This window comes from Micromesistius poutassou (assembly GCF_964030765.1).
Source record: "Micromesistius poutassou genome assembly, chromosome: 8".
NCBI lineage: Eukaryota > Metazoa > Chordata > Actinopteri > Gadiformes > Gadidae > Micromesistius > Micromesistius poutassou.
The window spans coordinates 19,081,111-19,098,402 of NC_140278.1; the positions used below are offsets into that span (position 1 = coordinate 19,081,111).

General features: G+C 43.5%; 2 protein-coding genes across 3 annotated transcripts; one reads left to right on the forward strand and one right to left on the reverse strand.

Annotated features, from left to right (window-relative positions):
* Positions 1–1,666: 1,666 nt before the first annotated feature.
* On the forward strand, positions 1,667–6,734 carry LOC311351874 (C-X-C chemokine receptor type 3-like). Of its 2 annotated transcripts, none has more exons than XM_084472036.1 (4): positions 1,667–1,737; positions 2,109–2,152; positions 2,595–2,939; positions 3,638–6,734. In XM_084472036.1, exons 3-4 carry the CDS (start codon positions 2,601–2,603, stop codon positions 4,688–4,690), a joined length of 1,392 nt encoding a protein of 463 aa, XP_084328162.1. In that variant the 5' UTR covers positions 1,667–1,737; positions 2,109–2,152; positions 2,595–2,600; the 3' UTR covers positions 4,691–6,734. The 2 variants fall into 2 exon arrangements, with proteins under 2 accessions (XP_084328162.1, XP_084328161.1); XM_084472035.1 differs by having other exon boundaries at positions 1,689–1,804.
* A 127-nt stretch (positions 6,735–6,861) lies between these two features.
* cxcr3.1 (chemokine (C-X-C motif) receptor 3, tandem duplicate 1) lies at positions 6,862–9,712 on the reverse strand. The gene is made up of 3 exons (XM_084472037.1): positions 9,685–9,712; positions 8,509–8,880; positions 6,862–8,125 (listed from the first exon to the last, which is right to left on the reverse strand). Exons 2-3 carry the CDS (start codon positions 8,869–8,871, stop codon positions 7,385–7,387), a joined length of 1,104 nt encoding a protein of 367 aa, XP_084328163.1. The 5' UTR covers positions 8,872–8,880; positions 9,685–9,712; the 3' UTR covers positions 6,862–7,384.
* Between the last annotated feature and the right edge of the window lie 7,580 nt (positions 9,713–17,292).

Below are 17,292 nucleotides of genomic sequence, written 5' to 3' on the forward strand. Positions count from 1 at the left end.
GCTGTGGCAAGCTAGTATAGGGTGACCAGACGTCGTTTTATAGCCGATCATTAACACATAAAAAACACATAAAACGATTAAAGCATCCAGCATGTGATTTCAACAATGTGTGAGGGCGTTCGCAACAGCGATGATGATCGCACAGTGGAATGCAGCGCTCCACCACCCAGTGGACGAGCGCTGTATTCCACTGTGCAGATTGAATGGGCGGAGATGTTCGCGCATTTCAGAAGCAGGGAGATTCCGTACAAAAATATACGTCCAATTTGTCAGTTTGCCATGTGTCAGCCTGGCACTAATGCTCCCGTTGAGCTGATCTTTCCATCATGAACAATACTTGGACCGACGACGACAGGAACCGCATGACCGTTCCATCGTCCCACATTAAAGGCGTTGCTTGTTACGCGGGTCAATTTTGATGACACCAGTCCGTAATTCCACAGCAGGCTGTAAGCTAAAAAAAACTATCCTTTGTTTAAAAACTTTCTGAAGCTTCAGGCTAATTCATAAAAAATATAGAAATATAGTCCCACACGGAACTCATTCAATGTATTTTCATATTTTCTCATAAATGTGTAAATAGGCCTAAAAACATAGATGTTTTTTTCCCCATTAGGCTTTGTTGTGAGCAGATGTCCTATAGGACAGTGATCATGATTTGCCTCAATATCAGAATAACACCCATATAGCAATGGTTGGTAGAATGCCATAAAGTAGTCTGTATGCAGTGTAAAGGCCCTGCAAGTCAGGATGTAGGCTATGAATCCGAATTCATTTTTAGGTAGTGGCTTTCAAAATGTACCAGAATACAGGAAATCACATCTACCAAATCAAAATTTTCGGGGGGAGGAACCCCCTCCCTGACGAAGCCCCACCAACATATGTAATCACCAGCCGCCACTGGTAGGCTACGTGTTGAGATTGAGCCTGAAACATCGGTCTATGACCTCACATGCACGCGCACTACGGTCACGCGCAGTGTGTACCGGTTTTCAGGAAATCTGGTCACCCTAAGCTAGTAGTAGGCCAGTAATAGTAGCTGTAGTAGTAGTAGTAGTAGTAGGCTAGTAGTAGAAGTAGCTGTAGTAGTAGTAGTAGTAGTAGTAGTAGTAGGCTAGTAGTAGAAGCAGCTGTAGTAATAGTAGTAGCAGTAGGCTAGTAGTAGAAGCAGCTGTTGTAGTAGTAGTAGTAGTAGTTGTTGTTGTTGTTGTTGTTGTTGTTGTAGTAGTAGTAGTAGTAGTAGTAGTAGTATTAGTAGGCCTAGTAGTGGTAGGTTAGTAGTAGTAGTTGTAGAAGTACGCCTGGTAGTATTTCAAACATGATACTTTTTTATAGGTATAAATCTTTGAGTTATGATCATGGTTGTGTGAGACGGAAACAGAGTTGCCAACTCTCACGCATCTGGCGTGATACACACGCTTTCAGCATCAATCTCACGCTCTCACGCACACGCAACAAATGTCACGCCAAAAAAACCCAAAAACCTCCCGTTAAATCAACGTCCCAATTGATCCGCTAAAAACGTTGTCTATGACGAGCGTCCCCCCTCATACCCCCCGTCACCAGTAGACACAGTTTGTTCCCACAATCTGGTTTGTAAAGGAGCCACAGGGCCCTCTAGTGACCACGGCGGGTTGGTGTCCGAGACGGGCTGCAGGCTTTGTTGTGCTGAGGTTGAACGACGTGTTGGTTCGTGTTAAACGGGTCTTTCGCGTCTGAGGTGATCAGGTCGTCATGGTATGCTATCGTGTTATTCAATCATTAATCTTCTAATAGAATGCACACCAAAGCGGTTGGTTTGCGTGTAAGTATGCGCTCGACAGTAGTTGTCTTGCACAACTAGTTTGTAACCCCTCGAAAGAAACATGTTTTGTAAACCTCCCGCGGAAATGTCGGTTCAATCGGTCTGACCTGGTGCCACCCGGTGCCACCCGGTTTCTGTTTCTGTCTCTGATCATGTATCCTAATGCCCTCATTCTATGATCTGTATTGTGTATTCTGTGTGTTTAATTGGCCATTTATTAGCATGTTGGTGTTTCTGATGCAGGCTACACCCAGCCCGTCACTGCTGCTGCTTGAACACTAACACTAGTTATTTCTTTATTTAGATCGGCGAGGTCCTGTCATAAACGTCCGCCCCTGATGATACAAGGTATGTCCTTACAGGCAGACGTACATCCGCGTAGTTAGTTGTGTATTTCTTTTTAAGAATCCTCCTTTACAACAGGCCTACCTCATGAGAGAATCGTAAGCGTTTAGCCTGTACGTTACATTCCTCCATATTCATAGTCATACATATCGTGTTGCGTGTCTGTTTAGTCAGGTATGGTGGTTCCTTGTCACGATACGTAACAACACATATAATAACAAATGGAGATGGCATCATTATCATGGTTTCCACACACATTTACACACGCTGTACTTCCCAGCGGCGTTTGACAATAGCGTTCCCCCCGCGATGACATCAGGAGCATGTGATTCTCTCACTCAGCGCTCGCTCAGCGCAGTCGACACTTCGCCAACGCGTGAAGAAGCGCACGGTTGTCTGTTGCTCATCTTATCTTACACTCAACTTTTTTTTGTTTCATTAACAGACCAACATGGAGCTGGATCTCGACGGAATATTTTTAAGTAACACTTCATTCGATTATGGAGACTACGTGTACAAAGAGGAATGCGAACCGGACTCCCCAGCCGTTTTCCTACCGTTTCTGTGCTCCCTAGCCCTGATCATCGGTCTCCCGGGGCTCGTTCTACTTCTGACTCTCCTTGTCCGCAAGAGACGTCATTGGAGTGTGATGGATATCTTTGCCCTCCACCTGGCTGTGGCGGACGGTCTGATGCTGGGGACCCTGCCCTTCTGGGCTGCGCAGGCTGGCGGCCCCAGCGGATGGACCTTCAGTACGCCCTTCTGCAAGATGAGCGGAGCTGTCTTTAATGTAGGTATACCTGGATTTGAAATTGTATTCTCTGCTTTCTGGCTTCTCTTGGTTGCCTGTAAATATAGCCTACACAGTGTAGTTTAAACAACTGATCTGATCTGCACATTTACTCTGTGCAGTGTGTTTTGGTGCATGGAGACTTGAACAATTTATTTGGGACTTAATAATCTATAATCATATTGGAATTAACTGATTTTTATAAAGCTTGGGGGAAGGCTGCAGTGTATCTGGGAACTGAAAAGTCATATCTGTGCAACTAGTAGCCTATCACTTTAACTGTAACGGGTGGAGATTTTAGGAATGTGTCTATTGGCCAATATTACCTGCAGGAGATACAAACGGAACAGTGTCATTGGACTAGATGCTGTTGATCAACCACTGGGAAGAACTTTTGCTCCCCAGTAGAGAAAGAGAAGGATTGTCTAGGAGGGGTCTGCATACTGCTTTTCTCTGAATTGAAAATGTTAAGGGGATTTGTTTTACTTTGGCAAGTGTGTTGAACAGTATGTTATTGACTTTATAACTCTGTTTCCCTGTTTCTGTTTCACTTTCCCATTCGGTTTCAATCTCTCTTTCCTCCTCTCTCTCTTTTGCTCACTCCCTCTTACTCTGTCTCTTTCTCATTCTCTGTCTCTGTCTTTTTCTCTCTGTTTCTGTTCCTTTGTAATTCCCCCTCTCTCCCTTTGTTCTTACAGATCAACTTTTACTGTGGGATCTTCCTGTTGGTCTGCATGAGCCTGGACCGCTACCTCTCAGTCTTCCGCTCCATACACTTCTTCTCCCGCAGGAAGCCGTGGATGGTGCAGGCCTGCTGCCTGTCAGTATGGCTCCTCTCCCTGCTCCTCTCCGTCCCTGACTGGGTCTTCCTGGAGGAGGTCCGGGCGGGAGGCAGAGTGGAGTGTGTTCACCACTACCCCCCGCCTGCTTCTCGGTCCGGTGTCGACTGGCGCCTGGCCTCTCGCCTGCTCTACCACATCGTGGGCTTCCTCCTGCCCTCCACCGTCTTGATCTTCTGCTGCTGCAGCTTCCTTCTGCGGCTTTGGCGAGGACCCCGCCTGGACCTCCAGAAGCAGAGAGCCCTCTGGGTCCTCCTGGGCCTGGTGGGGTTGTTCCTTCTCTGCTGGACGCCCTACAACCTGACCCTGATGGCACACACCGTCCGGGCCACTGAGCAGCGGCCGGAGCCGGGGGGGGTCGGCGGTGGCAGTGGTTGTGGGAAACCTACCAGCGCCCTGGGGAAAGCCCTGCTCCTCATGTTTGCTCTGGGCTGTTTCCACGCCTGCCTCCAGCCCCTGCTCTACTTTGGCCTGTGCCAGAACGTCAGGAGAGCGGTGCTGGAGATGCTTTACTGCGTACCGCCGGTGGAGAAGGCCGACTCCAGCCGCACTCTGTGGGAGTTTGGTGTGGAAGAGGAGCCGCCGCTGCGGCAGCAGCAGAGCCCCGAGGAGGTGGTACCGCTGAACCAGAACCAGAACCAGGAGGAGGAGGCAGAGCAGACCCAGACCAGGGCCACAGAGCAGGAGGTGCCACTGAACCAGAACCTAGAGGAGGTGGTACCGCCGAACCAGAACCAGGAGGAGGAGGGAGCGCAGACCCAGACCAGGGCCGCAGAGCAGGAGAATCCTGAGGAGGTGGTAGCGCTGAACCAGAGCCAAGCGGAGGAGTCAGCCCTGACCCAGGCCAGGGCTGCAGAGCAGCAGGATCACCAAGCCAATGCTGATGATTATGAAGAGGATGGGAGATTGTGACGTTTTCGCCCCCACACAGGAAATATTTATTTGTTTCCTCTAAATCGCTTCATAAACGGGAAGATACTTTAAGGGTCAAAGATGGGCAGGGGACACTCCTACATGTTGAAATCAATCATGAATAATTGCACTTTGAGCTGCATGTGGTCATGGAACTTTCACATGGGGTAAGAACTGTAAGGCTACACATGTGGCTGTAATAGTGCATAATTAGTGAATATTGTATTATGATGTTGTAAAGGGTTTATATATATATATATATATATATATATATATATGTCAGGAAGTGAGTGGCCAGAGTTGTTTTCTTGAACAATCCACTTTTAAAAGACGTGAAATGATATTCAGACATATTTCATATTTTATTAGCAAAGATTTGCAGTACAGATTCAAATCATGCATCAGTATTGCTGATTAATTCTCTACTGAATCGCGATTAGGCTGAGAACATCTGACAGTCCGGCAGTCAAAATACGACTCTATGCTATTTAATGGGACAGCTTTAATGGGATCCCTTTTGACCAGTGTAGTGCCAAATCTATGGAAAGTTTTTTTTTAAATTGCATTTTATTTTCTTATTTATTTTGCTATGAATGTTTGTGTTTATAGTAATTCCGATAATTGATGTGGTTTTATATTGTCATTATAGAGTAATCATTGATTGAAAAGAAGGGGACAATTAACTTTGTTTGTTTTTTTCTTTCCATTTGAGTGATTAGTTGAAATCCCAGTGTACACTTATGATAAACCCTGGGTCCGGTCTGGGCCGCTTCGTTTAAGCCCTGCTGTCCTCTATTCAATTTTGAGGGGTTTCCGTTGTTGCAACATGAGTCGGTAGCCAAGACAACACACTTAGGCGGCTGATGTCATCAGTCAGGTGACGGGACGGGACCGAGGGAGGGGTGAGGGAGACAGAGCGAGGCAACGAGAAGGAGAGAAGAGCATTGTGTGTCGCTACCGAGTTGTCACCGTCAACATGATAGCCATCGGTCGTGTTTGTTTGGTGGTGTGAGATCGGAGACGGTTCTAGCGTGCTCTGTTCCCTGAAACAACAACAACCTACAGGGAGAGTAAGCCTACAGAAGGATGGATCTGCGTCGGGAAAAAAAAGAAATTAATTGTTTTTGAAAAAGGATTAACCGTCCACAATAATACTTTTTTTTGTCATCCCTATCTGCACACAATGCCGTTTGCCAACCCTGCTTCCAAAGGGTGTTTATTTAAAGTATATGCAAATCTGGTCTCAACCAGAGACGTGAAGGGAAGTTGACTGACAGGTGTAGAATCTTCCTTGTGAACTTATCGTAGCACTATCACTCGAGGAGGAAGGCATGTTTCTTTTTGTTGAGCCTCGTCAGCGCTGGGGCCCACCCAACCACAGACGGTGTTTCCTTCTCTTTTCTCTTGAAACTGTTCTCGATACCTTGGGAAACAGCACTCAGAGAGCGCTTCGAGCTGTGCTGAAGTAGGAAGCAGCCTACGCCTATGACCTCTGCTTGGTGTTACATCAATCTCTCTCGGTCGTCGTCGTCGTCTCGTGTTTTATCGGTCTCTGTCCTCGCCACTTATCTGTTCATGGTGAATGGTCACATCCGTTTTCCTCTGAAGGCCAAACAGTGATGCACAGAGTTTAGAAATACAGCAGCCGTTCACTATTTAGTCATTTAGCAGACGCTTTCAGCCAAAGGAATGAAGCACTGCAGCAAATAAGCTTTGTTAAACAATGTCACTATGGTATGAGTGAGGACTATTTTTCTCTCAGTCTTTCCCAGAGAAACTACAGTAGGCCTATTTGCAAATCAAATGAGACTGGTATTAAAAGGAACAATCAATCATATCCTATGGCTGTTTACACTGTAGCCTCTGTGCTTGTCATTTACTGTCATATAAACGCCTCAGTTAGAATCATATGTTTAAGTGGATTACTGTTACATTGGCAGAAGATACTTGTATGACTGAACGTTGTTCTGCCAGTGTTGTACTTTATTCCAATGTAGCTAGGGTAAGGGCAACACATTTGTTTATTAAAATACACATGACTGCTTCTTGAAGGCTTGTTTTATTATTTTAATGTAACCATTACATTTTTAAACTTGAAAAATATGTCATAGTTAAACTGTCTTTACATGTTAACAGTGCCAACTTTTCCGTTTATTATTAACCATAGCATAACAAATAGTTGTATGTTATTTCAGCATAGATCAGAATCAGCTTTATTGGCCAGGTTTGCGTAAAAAAAAAGCAAGGAATTTGACTTTGGTTAACCCTTGCTCTCAAAGTACAACACTATATTATTTACATTTACAAAATTGACTATATTGAAACAAAATGTAACAATGATTTCTGACAATAAAAACCATTGACCACCTCAGAAAATACACAGACCATCAATAACAGGAGATACAGTTTAAAACCTTGGACCTCCATTCCACAACCTGTACATAATATATACTGCTCATTTAATGTCAGTCTTTACCTATATGAACATAAGACATGGCATTTTATTACTCAATAATAGGGTAGCAAAAATATGATCAAAGACAGCACGACACAGGAGCGTTATGCCTAGTTCATAATAATACAGTTGTTCTCTCTGAATGACTGTTTCCGGTCCCCTAACAGCTTGTCCCTTCCCTAAAGGGGCCTCTTGTGTTAACAGCGCTCTCTGCTGGTCCTTCTCCGTCTCAGACCCGCTCAGATAGCGATGGAGTTGGAGGTGTGGCCGGACTCGGACCAGGTGGAGCTCCTTCTGGAGCTGGCTGCGGGCTGTAACCAGGCCCTGGTCTTCATCCTGCAGCCCAGAGCACTGAGCATCTTCAGGAGCTGGTGGCGGAACTTGACGCCCATGAAGGCGTACAGCACAGGGTTCAGGCTGCAGTGGAGGTAGGCCAGGCAGGCGGTGACGATGATGGCCTTGTTCAAGGACGATCGGCTCCCGCAGGACTGCTCCACGGTGCTGTTCATGTGCAGCGTGTCAATCATCAAGGTGACATTGTAGGGCGTCCAGCAGACGAAGAAGACCACCACCAGCGCCAGGATGACCAAGACGGCCCTCTGCTTCTGGAAGCCTTGGACGCCCCGTTGAAGCCGCAGCAGGATGCAGGAGTAGCAGAAGATCAAGACAGCGGAGGGCAGGACGAAGCCCACGATGTGGTAGAATAGGCGAGACACCAGGCGCCAGTCGACGCTCGACTGAGAGCGGAGAGGATAGTCGTGAACGCACTCTGTTCTGTTCCCCATCCGCTCGTTGGTCATGGCCTTCAGGAAGATCCAGTCAGGGATGGAGAGGAGCAGGGACAGGAACCACACAGACAGGCAGCTGGCCTGCAGCATCCAGGGCTTCCTGCGGGAGTACATGTGTGTAGCGTGGACGATGGAGAGGTAGCGGTCCAGGCTGATGCAGGCCAACAGGAAGATCCCGCAGTAGAAATTGATCTGGGAGAACAAGAGGCGCAGAGGTGTGAATGCATTTAGCACTTAGAGGAACTGTTCTGCTATTATGTTTGGAAAAACTTGTCAAGGTGTCTGATGAGCCGTTACAAGCCGTTTTGAAAATCTGCCTCACAACTTCTGACATCACAAGTGGGCGTTTCCACCTAGATACGGGCAGGATAAATCGGTCTACCAGCCTACCCAGTGGACTGTGGCAAACCTTGCTCATCTATCCGTCATACATCTAGGTGCACACGCCCCCTTGTGATGTCAGAAAAGAGGCAGATTTTCATTAGCCGTTACAAATGGCTTGTAACGGCTAATCACACTCACACCTGGTGGTATAATATGTCACCTTTAAGTGTTCTGTTTAAACCAAAGCCTACCGTGAACAAAGCTCCAGCGATCTTGCAGAAAGGGGTCCCGAACACCCACCCTACGGGAGTGGCCTGCGTGGCCCAGAAGGGCAGGGTCACCAGCAGCATGCTGTCGGCTACTCCCAGGTGCACGATAAAGTTGTCGGTCACACTCCAGGTGTTGCTCCTCCGACCCAGAACACAGAGAAGCAGGCTGTTCCCCAGGACGCCGACCAGGAGGGCCAGAGAGTAGACGACTGGGATGAACACAGCCTCGAAGAACATGCCTTCCTCAACTTCACACAGACCCCCGCAACAGTCTTCATCGTACGTATAGTTGTCGTCATACGTGTAGTTGGCCATATTTAAAAAGTCTTCTTCGGTCAGCTCCATTTGTTCAATCTTTCAACCAGAATGGAAGAATGGAAAAGTTTAAAAACTTATATAACAGAAATAATACGTATAAAGTATATGTACTATTATATTTTAACCACATGGTGGCAGCATGTTCAAGTACCTCACAATATATCCGATGACGCTTCGTGTTCTCAAAAAACATTTAAATTATCTTCCCCGTCTGGGATTAATGCAGTAGCCTACCATCTTATCTTATGTCATATGATTGTGTAGGCCTATTATAGCAATTCATTATGATATAAATTAGGGAAAGACGGGCACCAAGCCTAATTACATACAATTCAATAAGAAATGACTTAATTCCAGAAATACGAGATAGGTCTATTAGTTCTTGAGTTAATAATATATTATTGTAAAAGGGTCAATATAATTTCAGATAGAATAATATAGTCATGTAATAATAATTATAATAACAATTCACTATTGTACAGTACTTTTAGGGAAACAATTATTATTATTGTCATTATCAACAATTAGTAGACTGCTTCACATTGTAGCAGTATATATATATATATATATATATATATATATATATATATATATATATATATATATATATGGGCTACAATGAGACTGTGAAGCAGTCTACTAATGACATGTGTGTCTGACTTGTGTGTCTATATATATATATATATATATATATATAGACACACAAGTCATTCATAAAAATATATACTGTATAAGAGTAATTCAACATTCAACTTGGAAGATTAACATTATACAGATTAGTTTGCTCATTCCACTAATAGATAGCAGACGTCTTAGAGTAGTTATAAAGTAAAGCCTCACCAAATATGTGCCACTGACGTTCACTCGATGCCCTTATGCTTGAGGCTGCAAACCACACAATAGCTCTGGCATACGACAGTGAACAGTTATATGCAGGCAGTCGCAAATAGGAAGTAGCGACTAGAGTATGTGTAAGTATATGTACATTGTTTTTCGACAGTCGGGATAACATCATAGAACACACTTCTTACATTTCAGAAAGGAGAATGCATTAATATGTGTAATAAGAAAAAATAATTAAGCATATATTTATTCATACCTTATAAATATAGAATAAAATAAATAAATAACATTCTGTTCCAGTCACCAGAAGAAACCATTGCTATTTTTACATTTCTGCAAATGCATTGATCTCAACGTTTATAAACCAAAGATACATTTTATATCAACGTTTCTCGATAACCGTATATACAACTTGTTTTAACAGTTTTCTATGCACTGTTGGCGTTTTGTGGGAATATGAAGGGGCTAGGCTATTTTCTGGGGGCACTCAACACAGCTTTCAAACCCCCAGTCTCCCAGGTCTGGTATACATGCACAAGCGCTGGTTGGTACATCAACATGACTGTTATTTAAACACAACATGCCCTATATATATATATATATCCCTGTGATCGGAACGGGACTCAGTGATGAGATACATTGATGTTTCAATTGGAAGCACACAACGATTTCATCAGTTCTAAGTCAAGTGTACACAACCAAAGATGTGGTATCGTCAACCTAATTAGTGGACTTTAATCATTCATCTTTACAGTTTTTTTGGTTTATTGGTAAATTATCCAACTATTAAGATGATGAATCTTCATCTGGGTTTGTTTAAATGGTACAATACGCAGAACTTATAAACGGGTAAACAACGTGAACAGTACTTATGTTTAAAGATTTATGTACCTCATCACAGCGTCCCGTTCCTGCAGGAAACATGCAAGGACCAATCAATTCAGGCGATACAATAAGAATATTGTGTTCATATAATATATAATGTTCATGTACAGGGCTGCCAAGTGTTCAAATACCTTTGAGTGAGATTTGCGGGATTTTTCTGGCGTCCATTGGGGGTTGCCACCACATGCTGAAGACATTAATTGATTAATTGATGTTGTTAAAGTAAAAAAACATGACCATTTACAGCCATTCCCAAGTTACTACTTATCCTTGCCTAATAAAAACAAATACCGGACCTAAACAGACCACAGTCCAAACACCTACCCTCCCCCATTGGATTGCACTAGGTGGGCCCAAACAAATGATTGCATAGACCATGTGCACATGAAGAACCACATCCTCCTCCGTCCACCTCACCTGGACCGAGTCAGACTGGTTAGCATCCTTAATGGCCTTAATGACCTACACCCCTGTCAACTTGCCATATCTTATGACGCTGATATCGCTTGCAAACAGCCCGTGATATTAAGCTTATGTCCATAATTCCAGTGGGCCGACCCTACAACTAGGAGGGCTTAAACTTCAGCGTGCCGTCACTGCCACAGTACTACCACTACTACAGTACTACCACTACTTCAGTACTACTACTTCTACAGTGCAGCTGTGGGCCGAGCTCAGTGTGCTCTGTTCCATCCACGTACGGCTGTGGTCCGTGGTGTATTGTTGGTAGAGTACTCTAACTGTTGGTAGAGTACTAACTGTGTGCATTGACCCAGCCCCAGAGTCCAGTCAGTCTGACTCGGCCCAGGTGAAAGGAGGATGTGGTCCTTCATGTGGATATGGTCTATGTTGAATAACCCGCTTCACCGGATCGGCTGAGTGGAGAAAGTGATAAGAAATCCCAGAGATGGTAAATGGTCCTCATTTATATAGCACTTTACAGTGTTGACTGACATTCACCCATTCATGCACACATGCACACATTCACAGCGGAGTCAACCACGCAGGGCGACAGCCAGCTCGTCAGGAGCAATTAGGGTGAGGCGTCTCGCTCAGGGACACCACGACACTCAGCTAGGAGGAGCCGGGGATCGAACCAGCAACCTCGCGGCGACCAGCCAACCCGCTCTGCCTCCTGAGCTAATGTCTCCCCAGAGATGCATGGAAGAAGGGGTCATGTAAACAATGGTATCACAGTCAGTCAGAGCTCTCTGCACTGGACAGACTTCTGCTCAAGTGGGACAGGATCTATGCGACGGGAAATGCTCACCAGGAAACACGGCGGGCACAGGTGCAGAGAAGTACAAAAGAACAACAGGCATGGCTCTCTACCGGTCAAACAGGAACTCTTATGTTTCTCTGATGTAATGGGGAACTTACACCGGATTATATTATTTATTAGACAGTTATGTTGTTATGATATTGTTTCGCCTCATGCTGCTTCCCCCCTTCCTGTCAGAGCCCTGTCTCTGAACAACCCCCACCCCCGATCTTTCCACAAGTGGTCACACCCAGTGGTCATTACATTTTAAGACAGAGAATGGTGATGTGTTTTGCAGAAACACCAAGCATGGATTGAAACCCAGAGTCATTGCAACCAAAGGTAAACAGAGAGGATGCCCTGATAATGGAGAGCACACTGAGTGTGTGATGAGATGAGAGCAATGGCCCAAAGAGACAAGGGGCACAATAGTGAAGATGGGACAGAGGTCCTGTGTGGTGCCGACAATCGACACGAGTGTAAAGGATACATCTAAGTTGGTTCAGCATCACAGGTCAGAGCGGACTAGAGAGCTTGCTGTTAACAGGACAGGTGGTCATGGATTGAAAAGACTAAACAGTACATAGTTTCCCAGCCAATGTTTTGAAAGGTTTAGTTGACTCTACTTTTTTTTCAATTTCAATTTCATACAGCTCTCGGAACGCCTTTGCAAGAAAACACAAATAGGAAATAATAAAATTTTGAATCAAAGTTCCTGCATATGGTTTTCTTTTTGTATTGCATTTTTCAAAACGGTCCATTCGGCGGATAGTCAAATTCCAGAATTCCAGAATGTAAGCCTATCTCGTAAGACTGTTTCTGATTATATCATGACATGGCAGTGGAGTTTTACTCACTAGCCAAAGATGAGACAACCGTCATAACTCACACGAGCCATCTGGAAATCACAGACAATTTCGAGACACAAGATGAACTGCTTTCCTTGATCGGCATGCATGACTATTAGAGGTGATGCCATTTTTAAGTTTTAAGTTTGTACAGCAAGGACTATGGTTTTATTGTTCGAAAAAACTGGGTGGCAGGAAACTGTGGTGCACCAGTGATGGTTGTATTGCAAAGAGATTTGGGGGCACAAGTTAGAAGGGAAATGATACAGCTCTCGATTCAATAATTAAGTTACTAATGTGTGTGCACAGTTGCTGCAGATGGAAAATGTGATGACGCCGTATCCTGCATCAACTTAAAAAAGTGTCCAGGCTTGAACAGCCAGCAGTTCCAGATGTTATTGAAGAATCTGGAAGCTGACAACAGAGACCTGGTTTACTACTTGGAAGCACGCTGGTTGAGCAAAATGCAATTTTATGAACTTGTGGAGACAAAGGGGAAACCAGTGGCCCATCTGAGCGACGAAAAATGTCAATGGGATCTGTCGTTCATGGTTGACATTTCATCAAGTGAAACTGCAAAGGTTTACCAGCTTATGCATTCGCTTCTTTTGCAATAATTTGAAACTAATGTTATCTGTAGCATTCACTGCAGCAGAGTATGAGCAGTGTGTGCGTTCTTCCTGGATTTATTAAACGAGCAGTTTCAAGATGTCCAAACAAAAGAGCAACATTTGCACGCATTTGTAACGCCACGTTGACCCAGCTGACATGCCTTGAGTGTCTACAACATTTTGTAATGGAAACACTAACATTACAACTAACAATAACAATTCAAAGCAAGTGAGAGAATAAGTATGATAATATGTAATTACTTACGTTGAAATTATATTGCAGTAATTACTTGTATAATTACTCTAGCAAGGCCACTGAAGTGTAAAGTGTTACCAAACAGGTTTTTAATTTTAACATATTAGAGTGTGTTTGTTTCATGTATCAGTCCTGATTTTATTCATCATTTTAACAATGTGGCCGTGTGACGTAAGAGTTGTACCCCTTGAAAGACAGCAAAACCCACTGTAACCCAATGTAACCATAATTCATTAACGACTTTCATTATGCACGCACATTTCCATATTTCTGTTGTGCACCTCATTACCACTTGAGGCTATGTATTCGGGCCACCGCTCTTGTATTTACCTGATCAAATATTGGAGCTTCTCATTGGCTGCTGTCTCTGCCGGGAAGCTGTTCATCTTCTGTGACGCTGACAGCATGCTCATCACAGCTGTGACATAACACTCAATTTATATGTGATTGTCTTGGCTGTGCTTCATGTCTCTCTGTGGGCTTCTGGACTGTGGCTCTTCCATGCCTATGCTCTTTTTCCAATGTGTACCGGACTACATTCTGGTTGAACCTTGTCAAACACAAGAGAAGTCTCTGGCAACGGAATGGCACATTGTCGAGATCATTAGAGATCATCAGTGGAATGAGGGTTTTGGGATCTTGGTCAGTTTGAAGGTAGGTAGTGTAGCTACCTACCTTGTAGCTGTAGAGGAACTTCTCAAACCTCTAAGCCCAACTCTCCTTTTCTTTTACCTCTCTGAGTGCACCTCGCGTCGGCATGGAGCTTAGTTTGAAGGCTGCCTGCTGGACCTCCTTTACAGAACACGCCCTCTCTGTTTGGAGGTTTAGTTTCACCTCCTGTACCATCAAATCCTCATATCCATATTAAGGTTCGGGATTAGCTAGATTTTGGGTGTAGCCTCTGGGGTATGTCCTTGTCCAGAATTCCCACCATGAGTCAGTCCCTGTGTTCCTCATGTTTTCCTCCGAAAAGGTGATAATTATCTCATAAATCCGATTTTTTTTTGTTGCAGCAGTCATGGGCTTCCACAGTGAACTTGACAAACAGCTTTCCAACACCTCCCGTACATACTGCAGTGGTACATCCTGACAGCAATCATTCTGAATTACCGCTTTTCTTCCGATATCTTCTGCACAACAATACAGATGGCCCTGACAACCACTATATAACTGATTTGAAGAAGTGGAAGAAGAAGTGGTTATTCATAGCAGAAAAGTGAGATAGTAACTGTAACTTACACTGTTGTAAAATATGACAACTTCTCTTAGCTTATTCATTGATATACACACCCACTTAGATTTATGTTTGCATCATCTGGAAGCTGAGATAAGTAGCAAATGCTGTGCAGCCCGGTGCACCAGCCATAGCTAAGTTTTCCTTTTCGATGCAAAGTACACACTAAACAATATGTTGGAACTAGTTAGTTTGATACTAAAGCTGTGTTGATGTTTTGTTGTGCCATGGGGATGTAAGGTCCATCTTAACTTCTCTGGTGTATTCTACACCAACTGAAACATTGTCACAGAAAATTGTGTTTTCACTTCCTGTGGCCAATCAGTCAAAAGCCCTATTTCAGTATTGTCTCTCTTGTCGATGGATGTATAATCGGCTCGTGTCTTAAAACATTCTAAGCAACAGCGAAGAGGGTAAAGGTGCTAAAACGCGTTAAATGTAAAAGGAAAATTACAGTTATCGGTGATCCCCTGTATCTCCACTCATGGAAAACGAAAACGAGTCAAAATCATCATACATATCCAATGGGTATAATCTGTCACGGAGAATGCTTTGACACAAAACAGCTGGTATAATTATCCTCTCCTCATCCTCCTCCAAGTTATCCCAACTCTGGACTATACACCAGCTGAGAGATAGGTGCCGCGCTAGCGCTATGTCTCTCCTGAACTCAACTGAAACGGCTGGCAGTCACGCCAATAATGTATTTTACTGTGGATTTTTGCACATTAGTTAGGCTATAAGTAAGTATAGCCTTCTGACAGTACATGGTTAGTACAGTGACAAACACAGGACCTTAAAAAACAGTTTTTTGGGGAAAAACCTGAAACTGCTAAAAACACTAGGGTGTTGTATTTTAGTGACTCATCAAGGTGTAAAAATGGGGGTTTTATGCAACACATTTACACATACTTACTCAAAAACACCCCTGCATCTTTTTGTGTAGAAAGGTGCAAGAAGTTATTGTCAATAAATGTGTTTTTGAAGAAGACTTTACCTATCACGTTAACATTTACAAACATTGTAAATTGAGTTATCAAACAGTAGCACAAAGATTAACGAAAAATGTTGTGGAAAACCATATCATCAATGTTTTTAACCCTGTAACACCCCTTGTTGTAAAATTACAACGTTACCTTTAACCATCCTAAAAAACAATCTGTTATATTTTATCTTATTTTTTTTACCACATTTACATAGTCATTGGGTCCTATTGTTCAGTCTCACAATGCTATTGGATCTTACATTTGTTTACAAGTCACGCCTTCTGGCCATGAACTCACACAACCTCTCAAGGTTTCCTTCGAACAACAACTATTTGTTTCATTGGACTGGATTCATCAGATTCAAGTAAGTAATATGTCTTTTATATATTTTTTGGTTGTTATTACAATGTCTAGAGCATGTACATATGTAGTTATTGTGGAATAGATGCATCAAATTTCATTTAGAGCTTGTTATATAATTGTTGCAATTATACAACACTGGGTGAATGTGGTAGTCAAAATAGCTGGCTTGTTGCAGTGGGCTCAAACAGGTTGTATTCCCTCCACTACACCACTGCCTGAAAGAGAGTATTTTCTTTATACATGGATAGTATACATTCTACCCTTCTGTTGTGTTATGGTCAAATTTGACTGATTTAAAAGTTTTATCTCTAAAAAATGTAGTTAATTTGATCAGCCTGACCTAAAATTCCATGACTTTGTCCACAAAGAGGATATCAACAGATAATTCAGTTCTGGGGAAAGGAATGTTCCTGAATGTGGGGTGTGGATGTAAGTGGGGGTATGCATGTTTTCCTTTTAGTATGATAATTAGAGCCATTAACCCATTTACATTCACATTTACATTTAGGGAATTTAGCAGACGCTTTTGTCCAAAGCGACTTACCAGGCAGACAGTATTGTCTGCCTCGAAAACATTTCTACCCTGAGCACTTGGTCCACCACCCTATTCTATTCCTTCAGGTTATGTACTACAATATATAAAACATATATATATACATGTTAATTTATTTATATTTTATTTTCAGAATGCAACCAGCAAGGAGAGAGCCCAGATACAGTGTGCGGGATGTCATTGAAATGGTCCAAAATGGAGAGAGTGAGGTGGAAATGGAAAGCAGTGACACCGATGAAAGCGATGAAGATGTCTGTAAAGAAGTGGACAAAGAAAACCAACCACCCATGGACTGTCCAGCTGATAATTACGTGGACATCGAGCCAAAAACAAACAAACACACCATGTCCCGTGACAGGTATCGCTGGCTGAAAAAAGATTTCATCAGTCCCAACACTGATTTTTCTGGTCTGGATATCACAGCAGATGACATTTCCCTCCACACACCATTGGAATACTTCCAGAAGTTTGTGTCCGAAGACATGGTTGAGGCTCTGGCACAAAACACGAATGAGTACAGCTTTCAGGAGCGTGGAACATCTGTAAACACCACTGCAAAGGAAATCGAAAAAATGCTTGGCATGTACCTGAAGATGGGCCTGGTACAA

Excerpts from the sequence above, each read along its gene's own strand:
- cxcr3.1 (XM_084472037.1), bottom strand. The coding sequence starts at position 8,871 with ATGGAGCTGACCGAAGAAGACTTTTTAAATATGGCCAACTACACGTAT. Across the intron at positions 8,126-8,508 it reads TCGCTGGAGCTTTGTTCACG|ATCAATTTCTACTGCGGGAT; the intron begins GTAGGCTTTGGT and ends TTGTTCTCCCAG.
- LOC311351874 (XM_084472036.1), top strand. The coding sequence starts at position 2,601 with ATGGAGCTGGATCTCGACGGAATATTTTTAAGTAACACTTCATTCGAT. Across the intron at positions 2,940-3,637 it reads TGAGCGGAGCTGTCTTTAAT|ATCAACTTTTACTGTGGGAT; the intron begins GTAGGTATACCT and ends TTGTTCTTACAG.